This window comes from Neoarius graeffei, chromosome 21, assembly GCF_027579695.1.
Source record: "Neoarius graeffei isolate fNeoGra1 chromosome 21, fNeoGra1.pri, whole genome shotgun sequence".
Lineage (NCBI taxonomy): Eukaryota > Metazoa > Chordata > Actinopteri > Siluriformes > Ariidae > Neoarius > Neoarius graeffei.
In genome coordinates this window covers 25,668,507-25,682,488 of record NC_083589.1, presented here as the reverse complement: position 1 = coordinate 25,682,488, position 13,982 = coordinate 25,668,507, and the positions used below count along the sequence as shown (strand labels likewise).

General features: G+C 43.0%; 1 protein-coding gene across 1 annotated transcript in view; it reads left to right on the top strand.

Annotated features, from left to right (window-relative positions):
* Nucleotides 1–11,008: 11,008 nt before the first annotated feature.
* The window catches only part of LOC132869609 (protein mono-ADP-ribosyltransferase PARP12-like), a 67,942-nt gene continuing 64,968 nt past the window's right edge, over nt 11,009–13,982 (top strand). The window contains exon 1 of the mRNA XM_060902888.1: nt 11,009–11,407. Coding sequence (XP_060758871.1) covers nt 11,115–11,407 — 293 coding nt within the window. The 5' untranslated portion in view covers nt 11,009–11,114. The remainder of the gene's footprint in view (nt 11,408–13,982) is intronic.

Sequence of the window (13,982 nt, the reverse complement as noted above, 5' to 3'; positions counted from 1 at the left end):
CAACATTACCACCACCATTAACAACAGCAACAGCAATACCTCCACCATTACCACCAACAACAGCAGCAACAATAATACCACCACAACCACAAACAGCAACAACAATACCACCACCACAAACAAACACCTCCACACCCAGCAACAGCATTACCACCACCATTAACAACCATACCTCCACCATTAACAACAACACCATCAACAACAGCAATACCTCCACCATTAACACCAACAACAGTAGCAACAATAATACCACCACCACCATGAACAACAACAGCAACAACAATATCATCACCACGAACAACAGCAACAATACCACCACCAGCAACAACAACGGCAGCAGCAGCAATAATACCTCCACCACCACTATCATCGACAACAACAATACCACCACCACCACTACAAAAAACAACAGTAACAACAATACCACCACCACCATGAACAACAACAGCAGCAGCAACAATATTTTTTTTAATTTATGCACAAGCATATCATTTAAAATAATGTAAACAATTATTATGATTGAGATGTGCGAAGGAGAGGTATGAAACCCGAAAGGCCTTATAAAACCCATAAAAACAATAATCAAACACCACATTTGTTACAAACAAAGGCAAAAAATGATAATACTTCCACCATCACCACCACCACCATCATCAACAACAATAATACCTCCACGCCCAGCAACAACATTACCACTACCATTAACAACAGCAACAACAATACCTCCACCATTAACACCAACAACAGCAGCAACAATAATACCACCACCACAACCACGAACAATAGCAATAACAATACCACCACCACAAACAACAACAATATATCCACACCCAGAAACAAAAGCATTACCACCACCATTAACAACAGCAACAACCATACCTCCACCATTAACAACAACAACAACAACAACAACAACATCAACAACAGTACCTCAACCATTTGCACCAACAACAGCAACAACAATAATACCACCACCAACATCAACAACACCAGCACAGCAGCAACAATAATACCACTACCACCAATAACAACAATAATACCACCATCAACAGCAACAACAATAATACCACCAACAACAACAACAACAACTCTACCATTAGCAACACCAACAATAATACCACCACCACCAACAACAACAACAATAATACCTCCACACCCAGCAACAACAACAGCATTACTACCACCATTAACAACAGCAACAACCATACCTCCACCATTAACAACAACACCATCAACAGCAACAACAACAGTACCTCAACCATTAACACCAACAACAGCAACAACAATAATACCACCATCAACAACACCAGCACCATCAACAACACCAGCAAAAATAATACCACCACCACCAATAACAACAATAATATCACCACTATCAACAACAGCAACAACAATAATACCACCAACAACAACAATAATAACTCCACACCCAGCAACAACAACAGCATTACCACCACAATTAACAACAACAACAACCATACCTCCACCATTAACAACAACAGTACCTCAACCATTAACACCAACAACAGCAACAACAATAATACCACCACCAACAACAATAATAACTCCACACCCAGCAACAACAACAGCATTACCACCACCATTAACAACAGCAACAACCATACCTCCACCATTAACAACAACACCAGCACCATCAACAACACCAGCAAAAATAATACCACCACCACCAATAACAACAATAATACCACCACTATCAACAACAGCAACAACAATAATACCACCACCAACAACAACAATAATAACTCCACACCCAGCAACAACAACAGCATTACCACCACCATTAACAACAGCAACAACCATACCTCCACCATTAACAACAACACCATCAACAACAACAGTACCTCAACCATTAACACCAACAACAGCAACAACAATAATACCACCACCAACACCAGCACCATCAACAACAGCAGCAACAATACCACCACCACCAATAACAATAATACCACCACTATCAATGACAGCAACAACAATAATACCAACAACAACAACAACTCTACCATTAACAACACCAACAACAATAATACCACCACTACCACCACCATCAACAACACCATCAACAGCAACAACAGTACCTCAACCATTAACACCAACAACAGCACCAACAATAATACCACCACCACCATCAACAACAGCAGCAACAATAATAACACCACCACCAGTAACAACAATACCACCACTATCAACAACAGCAACAACAATAATACTACCAACAACAACAATACCTACACCATTAACAGCACCACCAACAATAATACCACCACTACCACCAACAACAACACCAGCACCATCAACAACAGCAGCAACAATAATACCACCACCACCACCAATAACAACAATAATACCACCACCACCAACAACAACAACAACAACAACTCCACACCCAGCAACAACAACAGCATTACCACCACCATTAACAACAGCAACAACCATACCCCCACCATTAACAACAACAACAACAACAACACCATCAACAACAACAGTACCTCAACCATTAACACCAACAACAGCAACAACAATAATACCATCACCACCATCAACAACACCAGCACCATCAACAACAGCAGCAACAATAATACCACCACCACCAGTAACAACAATACCACCACTATCAACAACAACAATACCTCCACCATTAACAACACCAACAACAATAATGGGTCATTCCACATCAATTCAACCGGGGCCCCCGCACTTAGGTCTCAGAAAATTCTGAAAAATTCACCAGATGTGGGGTGGCACGGTGGTGTAGTGGTTAGCGCTGTCGCCTCACAGCACTGTCGCCTCACAGCAAGAAGGTCCTGGGTTCGAGCCCCGGGGCCGGCGAGGGCCTTTCTGTGTGGAGTTTGCATGTTCTCCCCGTGTCCGCGTGGGTTTCCTCCGGGTGCTCCGGTTTCCCCCACAGTCCAAAGACATGCAGGTTAGGTTAACTGGTGACTCTAAATTGACCATAGGTGTGAATGTGAGTATGAATGATTGTCTGTGTCTATGTGTCAGCCCTGTGATGACCTGGCGACTTGTCCAGGGTGTACCCCGCCTTTCGCCCGTACTCAGCTGGGATAGGCTCCAGCTTGCCTGTGACCCTGTAGAAGGATAAAGCGGCTAGAGATAATGAGATGAGATGAGATCACCAGATGTACCCATGTTACCTAGGAGAAACACTGTAAACTTATTTGAATGTAAGATGTATACTTTCCATGTTACAGCCAGTTTTACTGGGAGAGGGGGGTGTCAATTTTGTTCAGACTCTTTTTTTTTTGTCAAAGTTCACAAGCCCATAGCTCAAGAACTAAACCATGTAGGAGGCTCAAATTTTGCATGCTGGTACATAAATAGGAATAGTATGTAGCAAAACTGTCATTTTGGGTCTGGATGATCCTGCATGGTCATAGCACTCCCTCAAAGATGATCAAAATTTTATTGGAGTTTTTGGCTGTGCTCTGTTTAGGCCTTCAGAAGACATATTTTTACCCAACATAGGCCCAACATTACCCAACATTTTTTTCCCTAATTGAGATAAGTAGAAACACTCTCAAAAAAAGCAATAAACAGAAAGGAAACTCTCAGAGATGGGACCAAGTCGCACATGTGCAAGTCTCAAGTAAGTCTCAAGTCTTAACCTTCAAGTCCCAAGTAAGTCCCAAGTCTTTTTTGTCTTGGGCAAGTCAAGTCAAGTCAAGTCACAGGCTATGTCAAGTCAAGTCAAGTCAAGTCCTATAATAAGTCAAGTCCAAGTCAATTCACCTTAGGTGTATTGGTGTAATTTTAGCAGCAGAATATGAATTTAATACATTGAAAAGGCAATACATAAGTAAATGTCAGTAAACATCCCTGGCACATTCATTAATTTTTATATTTTATTTATTTCTGATCAGTGATGGGAATAACAGCAGCCGCTACTAACACCTTTACTTGATCCAGTAACAGGCCATCTAATTAATTATTAGGGATGCACCGAAATGAAATTATGGGGCCAAAGTCGAACACCGTGTCTAATGCCGTACACACTATGTTTAATGCAATTGTACACCCTGAAGTTTAAGAACAGCAAAGGAAGATGAAAAATTCAGGGAGCTGTCTGTCTCATTTTTCACAATAAAATAAAACTAAACAATATATAAATAAATACATATAAATAGTAAATGCAAAAATTAATGAAAAAAACACCCCATTATGGTAGCCTACTCATGCAGAGAATTGGCATTCTGTTATGTGCGTAGTTAAAAGAGGGTAGGACGACACCTTGGGTTAACAGGGGCATGAGCTCCTCCAATCTCTAATCACGTCAGATGAGATGATTATTATTAATAAGATACACGTGGAGAAACCTGAAGTGACTTCGATGTATGTTTGCGCCAGTAAAAAAAAAAACCCCAAAGGATAGAGAAATGTGTCAGACATAATTTAGGTCTCAAAAAGAAGACCTGTTCGCCCGTGCAAAAGTGACATCATCTTACCCCATATGACAAGCTACAGAGGTGTGTGCAAAAGTGCTCTCTCGCTCTCTCCCTCTCCGAGGCTGCCTCAGCCTGTGCGGAGCGGGGACATACGACTTTGGCGCGGGAGTCTTGGTTCCCGCTATAATAGATTGTTACGAAAATAAATGTTAAATGAAATATGCATCCCGCGCATTCCTTTCCACAGGAACTTTGCTCACAACGTTTCGGTCGTGGCTAACGCACTGTCCTCCTTACCACAAGTGCAAAGTTTCGGGAACAATACGGAAAGGACAGTGCGCGGGATTCATCTTTCCTTGAACAATTACCCAGAGACTTTTTAAATTACCTCACTGGGAAATATCCAATGCACCTGTTCAGTTACAGAGTTGTGCTCTCTAAATTGTAGTCATTCAAACCATTGTTTTGGCGGCCTAGTAGCCTGATATACTAAATGTAAATTCATGGTTTGGATGACTGCACAATTTATTTTCGTAACACTGTGTTACAACGGGAACCAAGACTCCCGCGCACAGTCAGACTATTTTGCAGAGTTTAGTATTGCTGCTAGCCTGTATTCAAACAGCGAGTGGCATGCCGGGGAATCCAAATCGTGGCGCTTTTTTCAATAGTGCATGATAGGCAGTGGGACGGAGTTTTCTTTTCTTTTTTGATCGGGTAGTGTGACGAAAAAAATGTGCAGGTTGCTGCACTGCTATTTCAAACGGCTGTGATAAACTCCCCTGCCTCTATGCCCTATGGACAGTCTGGCTAATCTACACGAACACACTTACACGAATTTGTACTGCTCATGAACGTATACATGTTCACAAGCTGACCATTAGCTTAACCCTGAAACAGAACAACAGGGTAGGAAGCTGCTTATGTTATTCAGCATCACTACTGCAAAGTGCACAATCAACTTACTACTACTGATATACAATATCATTAAACTTGACGTAACTACATTGCTTACGAGCATTCACATAAGAATTTCACAATAATAAACTGAATCCCTAGCTACATCTGCAACGGCTAAAATCCTCCTACCGCTCACTCTCGTGGCTAACATTGGCTAACGAGGAGTTTAGCTGCTATCACCAAATAACAACACATTAATAAACTTACTGGGCAGAATGGATCTTCAAATGCCGGACGAAATTGGAGGTCGTGGTCTGGCTGTCAGAAATCGTCACGTTGCAAATCTTGCACTGCGCCGTTCGTCGGTTACTTTCTAGGCAGTAGCCCTTGAAGCCGAAAGTGATGACTCTTGGGATGGCTGACATGATGATATGATGTGAAATCTGTGAACACATCGTGGCATGGGGCGTGCCGGTATATAGCCCACACAGAGAGCGTGCCTGATGGACAGGGCGCTGACAACGCAATGGTAGTGCAATCAAAATTACTGAAGTATGTGCATATTACATTTTATTTTCACAATAAAAACATGATGGAAATAACACTCAAGTCACTCAAGTCATCGTGTGTCAAGTCAAGTCAAGTCCCGAGTCTTAAACTTCCAAGTCCGAGTCAAGTCTCAAGTATTTTCATGTTTTGTCAAGTCAAGTCACAAGTCATGAAAACAGTGACTCGAGTTGACTCGAGTCCAAGTCCCCAAGTCTCAAGTCCCCACCTCTGGAAACTCTATCAGTGTTTGAACAGAAGACCTCACAATTCTGACAAATCATTTTGGATGTCATTTTCAGAGCACTGTAACACCTTGTGGGAATGTGCGCAGATTTTTAAAATATTTTTTTCTTTATTCTCCATGATCCCTTCTTTTTAAAAACACCAATTTGGCTTGTCTTACTCAAATCTTTCTTTTTTATTTTCTACCCTGAACATGGGCAAAATGCACCATTGAGATCAATATGTTTTCTATAACATTAATGTAAAGAGTAAATAACCAAAGGCCAATTTTGCCCTGACATGATCACCTGAGAGTGCCAAAATGACAGTTTTGCTACATACTATTCCTATTTATGTACCAGCATGCAAAATTTGAGCCTCCTACAGTACATGGTTTAGTTCTTGAGCTATGGGCTTGTGAACTTTGACAAAAAAAAAAAAAAGAGTCTGAACAAAATTGACCCCCCCCCAGTAAAACTGGCTGTAACATGGAAAGTATACAGCTTACATTCAAATAAATTTACAGTGTTTCTCCTAGGTAACATGGGTACATCTGGTGATTTTTTCAGAATTTTTTGAGACCTAAGTGCGCGGGCCCCGGTTGAATTGACGTGGAATGACCCTAATACCACCACCACCATCAACAACAACAACACCAGCACAATCAACAGCAACAGTAATACCACCACCACCAACAACAATAATACCACCACTATCAACAACAGCAACACCATAAACAATAGGAACAGCAATAATACCAACAACAACAACAGCAGCAGCAACAACAATAACTAGAGGTGCTGTGCCAAGGGTACAGTGGTATTCCATTTCCACACCTGAGGCCTTGGGACAAAGGTCAAGGTCACAGAACTGAGAGAAATGAGGCTAATTGTCTGGAATCTGATGATAAAGGGAACAGGATATAATACTTCCATGGTTAATAATATTAACTAAGTTCCAATCTTTTACCAATTTCTTGATGTAGGCCAGTGAAAAATATGCAGATCATTGATCTGACCTGTCAAGGTCACTCCAGGGCAAAACTAATGTTCCCAAATGAAAGCCCATATATGACTTCCTATTCAATCATAACTATGGGCCTATCTCACACCGTTTTCATAATACAAGCCATTGAAAATATGCAGGTCATCGATTTGACCTTTCAAGGCCACTCGAGATCAAATTTTTTGGTGCCAAAAGAAAATCGATATATGAGTTCCTATTCATGATTAATAGTAACTATGGACCTATTTAGCACAGTTTATGAGATACAGGCCTTCGAAAATATGGGGGTCACCCATCTGACCTTTCAAGGTCACTTCAGGTCAAAATTTTTGGTGCCAAAAGAAAGTCTGTATATGACTTCCTATTCATGGTTAATAGTAACTATGGCCTTATCTTGCTCTGTTTTTGAGATATAGGCCATTGAAAATATGTGACCTAATATGGACCTAGGTCAAAACTACAAATATTCATTAAAGCATGTTTTTCTATGGCAAAGGAGCAAGGCTAGCTCAAAGATCATGAAAAATAGACAAAACTCTGACTTTTTGCTGTAGAGTCACCTAATTTACAAGTTCAAGGCCAGTGAAAATGGGTCTGATTAACTGATGCGAACTATTTTGAAGCCCTCCAAAAAGGTTCTCTGTACCCAATTTGGTGAAAATTCATAAAAAAAATGAGGGTGGAATAGCGATTTAACACATAAGTGACCTTTGACCTAATTCTGGCAAAGGGTCAAGGTCAGAGGTCAAATGAGTGCAAAAAAAGTATTAAGGTATAAGGGCCATGGAAGATGGCATGAAAGAATTTTGTCTACCTTGTCCTGGTACTGTACCAGGTGGTCCCATTTATTGCCATTCCTGAAAAATTTTTATGACATCATGACAATGGGCGGCACGGTGGTGTAGTGGTTAGCGCTGTCGCCTCACAGCAAGAAGGTCCGGGTTCGAGTCCCGTGGCCGGCGAGGGCCTTTCTGTGCAGAGTTTGCATGTTCTCCCCGTGTCTGCGTGGGTTTCCTCCGGGTGCTCCGGTTTCCCCCACAGTCCAAAGACATGCAGGTTAGGTTAACTGGCGACTCTAAATTGACCGTAGGTGTGAATGTGAGTGTGAATGGTTGTCTGTGTCTATGTGTCAGCCCTGTGATGACCTGGCGACTTGTCCAGGGTGTACCCCGCCTTTCGCCTGTAGTCAGCTGGGATAGGCTCCAGCTTGCCTGCGACCCTGTAGAACAGGATAAAGTGGCTAGATATAATGAGATGAGATGAGATCATGACAATGTGATGTCATACATTATATGGAGATCACAGATGGTCACTATCAATATGCACAACAAGTTTCATCCAGATATCTTGAAAATGGAGCGAGAAATGACCCATGTCTAACTACTACGATGACGTGTACACTAAACCTAAGTAATTTCAAGATCCCATTTCCACTTAAGTGGAAATGGGATAATAATTTCCACTGAAGGGGAAATGGGACAATAATTATACTGCATTCACATTGTAAAACATAATTGCATTGATTGTGCTATAATGTGTACAGTCTAATCACGCTTTACAACCGTGGTGAGCAGAAAAGCATCTGAGCATGCAATTGCAGAAGACCACATTGGGTTCCACTCCTGCAGCCAAGAACATGTTCCTATTAAATTAAAGTGGTCTTTTTCCTTTTCATTTGCAGCAACTACTGATCATTGACTTGAAAAACAAAATGTTTTTCAACATGGTGGTGTAGTGGTTAGCACCGTCGCCTCACAGCAAGAAGGTTCTGGGTTCGAGTCCAGTGGCCGATGAGGGCCTTTCTGTGTGGAGTTTGCATGTTCTCCCCATGTCTGTGTGGGTTTCCTCCGGGTGCTCCGGTTTCCCCCACAGTCCAAAGACATGCAGATTAGGCTAATTGGTGGTTCTAAATTGACCGTAGGTGTGAATGTGAGTGTAAATGGTTGTTTGTCTCTGTGTCAGCCCTGCGATAACCTGGCGACTTGTCCAGGGTGTACCCCGCCTCTCACCCATAGTCAGATGGGATCAGCTCCAGCTTGCCTGCGACCCTGCACAGGATAAGCGGTTTTGGATCATGGATGGGGGGCGGCGGCACGGTGGTGTAGTGGTTAGCACTGTCGCCTCACAGCAAGAAGGTCCTGAGCTCGAGCACAGCAGCTGACAAGGGTCTTTCTGTGTGGAGTTTGCATGCTCTCCCTGTGTCTGTGTGGGTTTGCTCCGGTTTCCCCGACAGTCCAAAGACATGCAGGCTAGGCTAATTGGTGACTCTAAATTGACCGTAGGTGTGAATGTGAGTGTGAATGATTGTGTGTCTCTATGTGTCAGCCCTGTGATGACCTGGTGACTTGTCCAGGGTGTACCCCGCCTCTCTCACCCATAGTCAGATGGGATAGGCTCCAGCTTGCCTGCGACCCTGTAGTACAGGATAAGCAGTTTTGGATCATGGATGGGGGGCGGCAGCACGGTGGTGTAGTGGTTAGCACTGTCGCCTCATAGGAAGAAGGTCCTGAGTTTGAGCCCAGCAGCTGACAAGGGTCTTTCTGTGTGGGTTTGCTCCGGTTTCCCCGACAGTCCAAAGACATGCAGGTTAGGTTAACTGGTGACTCTAAATTGACCGTAGGTGTGAATGTGAGTGTGAATGGTTGTGTGTCTCTATGTGTCAGCCCTGCGATAACCTGGCAACTTGTCCAGGGTGTACCCCACCTCTCACCCATAGTCAGATGGGATCAGCTCCAGCTTGCCTGCGACCCTGCACAGGATAAACGGTTTTGGATCATGGCTGGGGGGCAGCGGTACGGTGGTGTAGTGGTTAGCACTGTCACCTCACAGCAAGAAGGTCCTGAGTTTGAGCCTAGCAGCTGACAAGGGTCTTTCTGTGTGGGTTTGCTCCGGTTTCCCCAACAGTCCAAAGACATGCAGGTTAGGCTAATTGGTGGCTCTAAATTGACAGTAGGTGTGAATGGTTGTGTGTCTCTATATGTCAGCCCTGTGATGATCTGGCGACTTGTCCAGGGTGTACCCCGCCTCTCTCACCCATAGTCAGATGGGAGGAGGCTACGTTCAGACTGCACCCTGAAACGACCCATATCCGATTTTTTTTTGCCCATATGCGACCTGTATCCGATTTGTTATTGACAATCTGAACGACACAGATCTGATTTTTTCACATGCGACCCAGGCCGCTTGGATATGTGGCCCTAATTCCGATGCATATCCATTATTTTCACATGCGACTGCAGTCTGACCGGACAGGTCGCATTCATGCAACCTACACGTCATCAACAAGAGACAAACGTCACTATTCTGCGTTGGCTAATCCCGCCTCTTTGGTGGAAAACAACAACATTTGTACAGTTTTCAGAATTTAAATAGACTTTTATAGAATTGATCAAGCTAATGGTGGATTTGGTAGGGACCTGGATGTTAAACCATCCTGTATTACAAGATTATAAGATTACTGGAAATTTCCAGTAATTTGACACCTTTCGGTCTCATTAGTCTGCTGCCCACATTAATCAGATTATTGTGTGAGTTCCGCCGCCGCCACAAAAACCACATCGCCAGGTCTCGCCTCATCTCCATGCTTTGCTTGAAGAGTGCGCTTTTTTTTTGTTTACGTATTACGTAGATGTGCTTATTACGTGTCAATTTGCGCATGCGGGACACTTTTGGGTCGTTTTCCGTTCATATTGGAGATCGCATACAAGTCTCATATAATTGGTAATGTGAACGGCCTAACAAAAAAATCGGATTTCACAACAAATCGGATACGGGTCGTTTCAGGTTGCAGTCTGAACGTAGTGGGATAGGCTCCAGCTTGCCTGCGACCCTGTAGAACAGGATAAGAGGCTACAGATGATGGATTTTCTCCAACATGGCAACCTTGGCAATGATAACTTTCGTTTTCCGTTCGTCAGGACTCGGTACAGAGCTGGAAGGTAAACAGAGGAGTTGGCTTTCCAGTCGGGAGAAGAAGCAGAGGCGTGTTTTCGACCTGGTCCTAACACAGCGTCCACAACGATGACTCTTGACTCTCTAATGAAGCAGATCTGCGCGAATGGCGGCGCTATGCTCTATGAGAATGCGATATCTGAATTTAGACGCGGTGTCTTTGATGACTGGTTCACCAGCTCCTTCACCGATGCAGCTCTCGAAGGAAATGAATCTCTCGTGACGGTTTTTGTAAGCGGACAGAAAACAATCATCGCCAAAACCGGGGTGAAGCTGTGCAGAGCGAAGAACTGTCAGGGCTGTATGAATTTACACCTGTGCAAGTTTTTCCTGCTTGGTGACTGTCAGTATGGGAGAGGAAGGTAAGAAACCAGAAGGAGGCGAATGGATGATCCCAGTACATGTGGGATTTCCGATTCTTTCGGTGATCGGTTCAGAGTCGACTCTTTCAGTGCTCAAACGACTCAGTGCTATTTTCCCCACAAAACTTCTTTCATCACTTAATCATCGTTCATCTATCGTTTAAGGTGGGGTTTACATTAGAGCGGATCATCAGATTAACGTTTTTAAAAACGATTCGCGTGCACACAGCAACGCCAATACACGGATACGCTAATCACATGACTAATTCGGCACGTAAGTTGAAATGTGTCAGTGCGGCTCATCGTGTCCTCCTCAGCGGCTGCGCTCCAAATCACTCCGCCCTGAACAGCGAGTGCCCTCTGGAGGGTGCGCACTCCGGCCCTGCGCAGCTTACAGAGCGCGCGAGTGAAGCGCACGAGCAGTGTTTCGGGACTGAGCCGCTGTGCGCAAGTCACCACTTGCAAGTGGAAGGATGGCAAGCCTAAAGACCATCATAACTACACAATGGGCAGTATTTGCATCAGTATTTGCAGTATTTTCATACTTTTATACTCTTTAATGAAAGGTGATACAAGGCGGAAGTCCGCGCTGTTTTTCAGCAGTCGCGTCACATGACCAACGCCAGCGAATCAGGAAGGTGGATGTCACAGTGACGTTGTCCAATGATGACGCCAGCTAGAGCTCAGCACAGCGTATCCGCGTATTCTCAATGTTTACACAGCACCGGACCAGACACGATCTGGACTGAATATGTGGACCCTGGCGGATTCCCGTTTCCCGGCGTTTCCAGGCGTTTTAATGTAAACGGACAGTGCAGCCGCGAAGAAAACGAGACAGATACGGTCTAATGTAAACTTGGCCTAAATCAGGGGTTTTCAAAGTGTGGGAGAGTCAGCCCCCCCTCGGAGAGCAAATAAACAACAGCGCCCCCTTACAATTTTTGTTGTTGCTATACTTAATGTTCCATTTGTATTTTTAAAAAATGGTTGTTGTACACATTTTTATTTTTCACATTTTAAACATCTGTGCTTTTTAAAACATCTTGTTTTACACATTTTAAACATCTCATAGCATCGTTAGCGAGCACCTCTTGGCAGACAACACACTGTGGCAGTGGAGCATCTTCCGATCCAGTCCATGAAAATCCAAACTTTAAATAGTCGTGGTCATACTTCCTTCTTTTTCCAGTCCCCCAGGATTCCGCGGGCCTTTTTTGTGATTGTTGCGGGCTAAAATGTCTGATGTTGCGGGGGGTTTCCAAAAAATTGCGATGAAAGTTGCGGTGTTTTTTAGGTTTTTGTTGCGATTACATTGCGGGAGGAAGTGAAAGTTGCGAGAAATTGTTGCGATTTTCTCTTTTTGTGATTTAAAATTGAGTGATATGTTAAATATTAAGTTATTACCGAAAAACTATTGATTAAAAAAACAAAGACGCTGAGAAATGGTTCTATAAACAACTTTACCAATATAAAAGATTACCAGGACTACAAAAATGCAGAAAAATAGGCTTTACTTATCCAAATGCACCTGTTGGTTCAAAAGTTAAAGTGCAGAGAACCTCACAGCACAACATGAAGTTACCTTAAAATATAATGTAAATGCCTCAGCTTTCATGTAAGAAAAAAAAAACTATTAATACCAGTACTGTGTGCAGGCAGTCTCTCCTGAAGACTAAATTAAACAATAATTATAAACTAATAAAATAAATGGCTCAGGCTTCATAGAAGAAAAAAAAACAATTTGAACAGAATCTCACAGTACAATGCTGAAGCTGCCTAAACAATGGAAAATAAAATACCATTTTGGCAAAAATGTTGGCATCCATTAATTTCTTGTATTAAGTAAAAAAAAAAATAAAGTGCACACAGTCCTTCACTGTAAACATAACACACTTTCAGTAACAGAATTTAAGCCTATATAAACACTGACTCGCACATCATGCAATGTTGCCAGATACTGCTGACGTTTTCCAGTCCAAAATATGTTCAAAACCCGCCAAAATGCACTTGAAACCGCCCAATCTGGCAACACTGCGCGCACATGCTGCTTGTCTTGAACGTATACACGGAAGTAAGGCGGAAGGTAGTTTGTCGACGTCACCTTAAGATGACGCCAACGATTGGTCAAATTTGCGGGAAGGTTGCGGTGATTGGATATAATTGCAACACCGCCCTGAATTCGCGGGGATTGGTTGAATTTGCATTGAAGTTGCAAATCGCAACATCGCGAAATCCTGGAGGCTCTGGTTTTTTTTTTGCTTGGCCCAGACTCTGTCTCCTCACTCACTGTAGCTTTAGGTACTAAAAATCGATCCGTTTTGTCTCTGGCAAAGGCTAGCTGAAGTTCGCTAAACGTCCGCAATAGTAACTTATTCTGGTTTATGTTTCCTCACGTTGCGCCCCCCCCGAAGAACTCTGGCGCCCCCCAGGGGAGGCGCGCCCCACACTTTGAAAAGCCCTGGTTTAAATGATTCAGCAACATGTTTAATAGCTATAATCTTCTAGTTAATGAACTCATAACATGTTATTGTGTATAAAATCTATTTAAATACGTTTTAAAAACAAAACTAATACA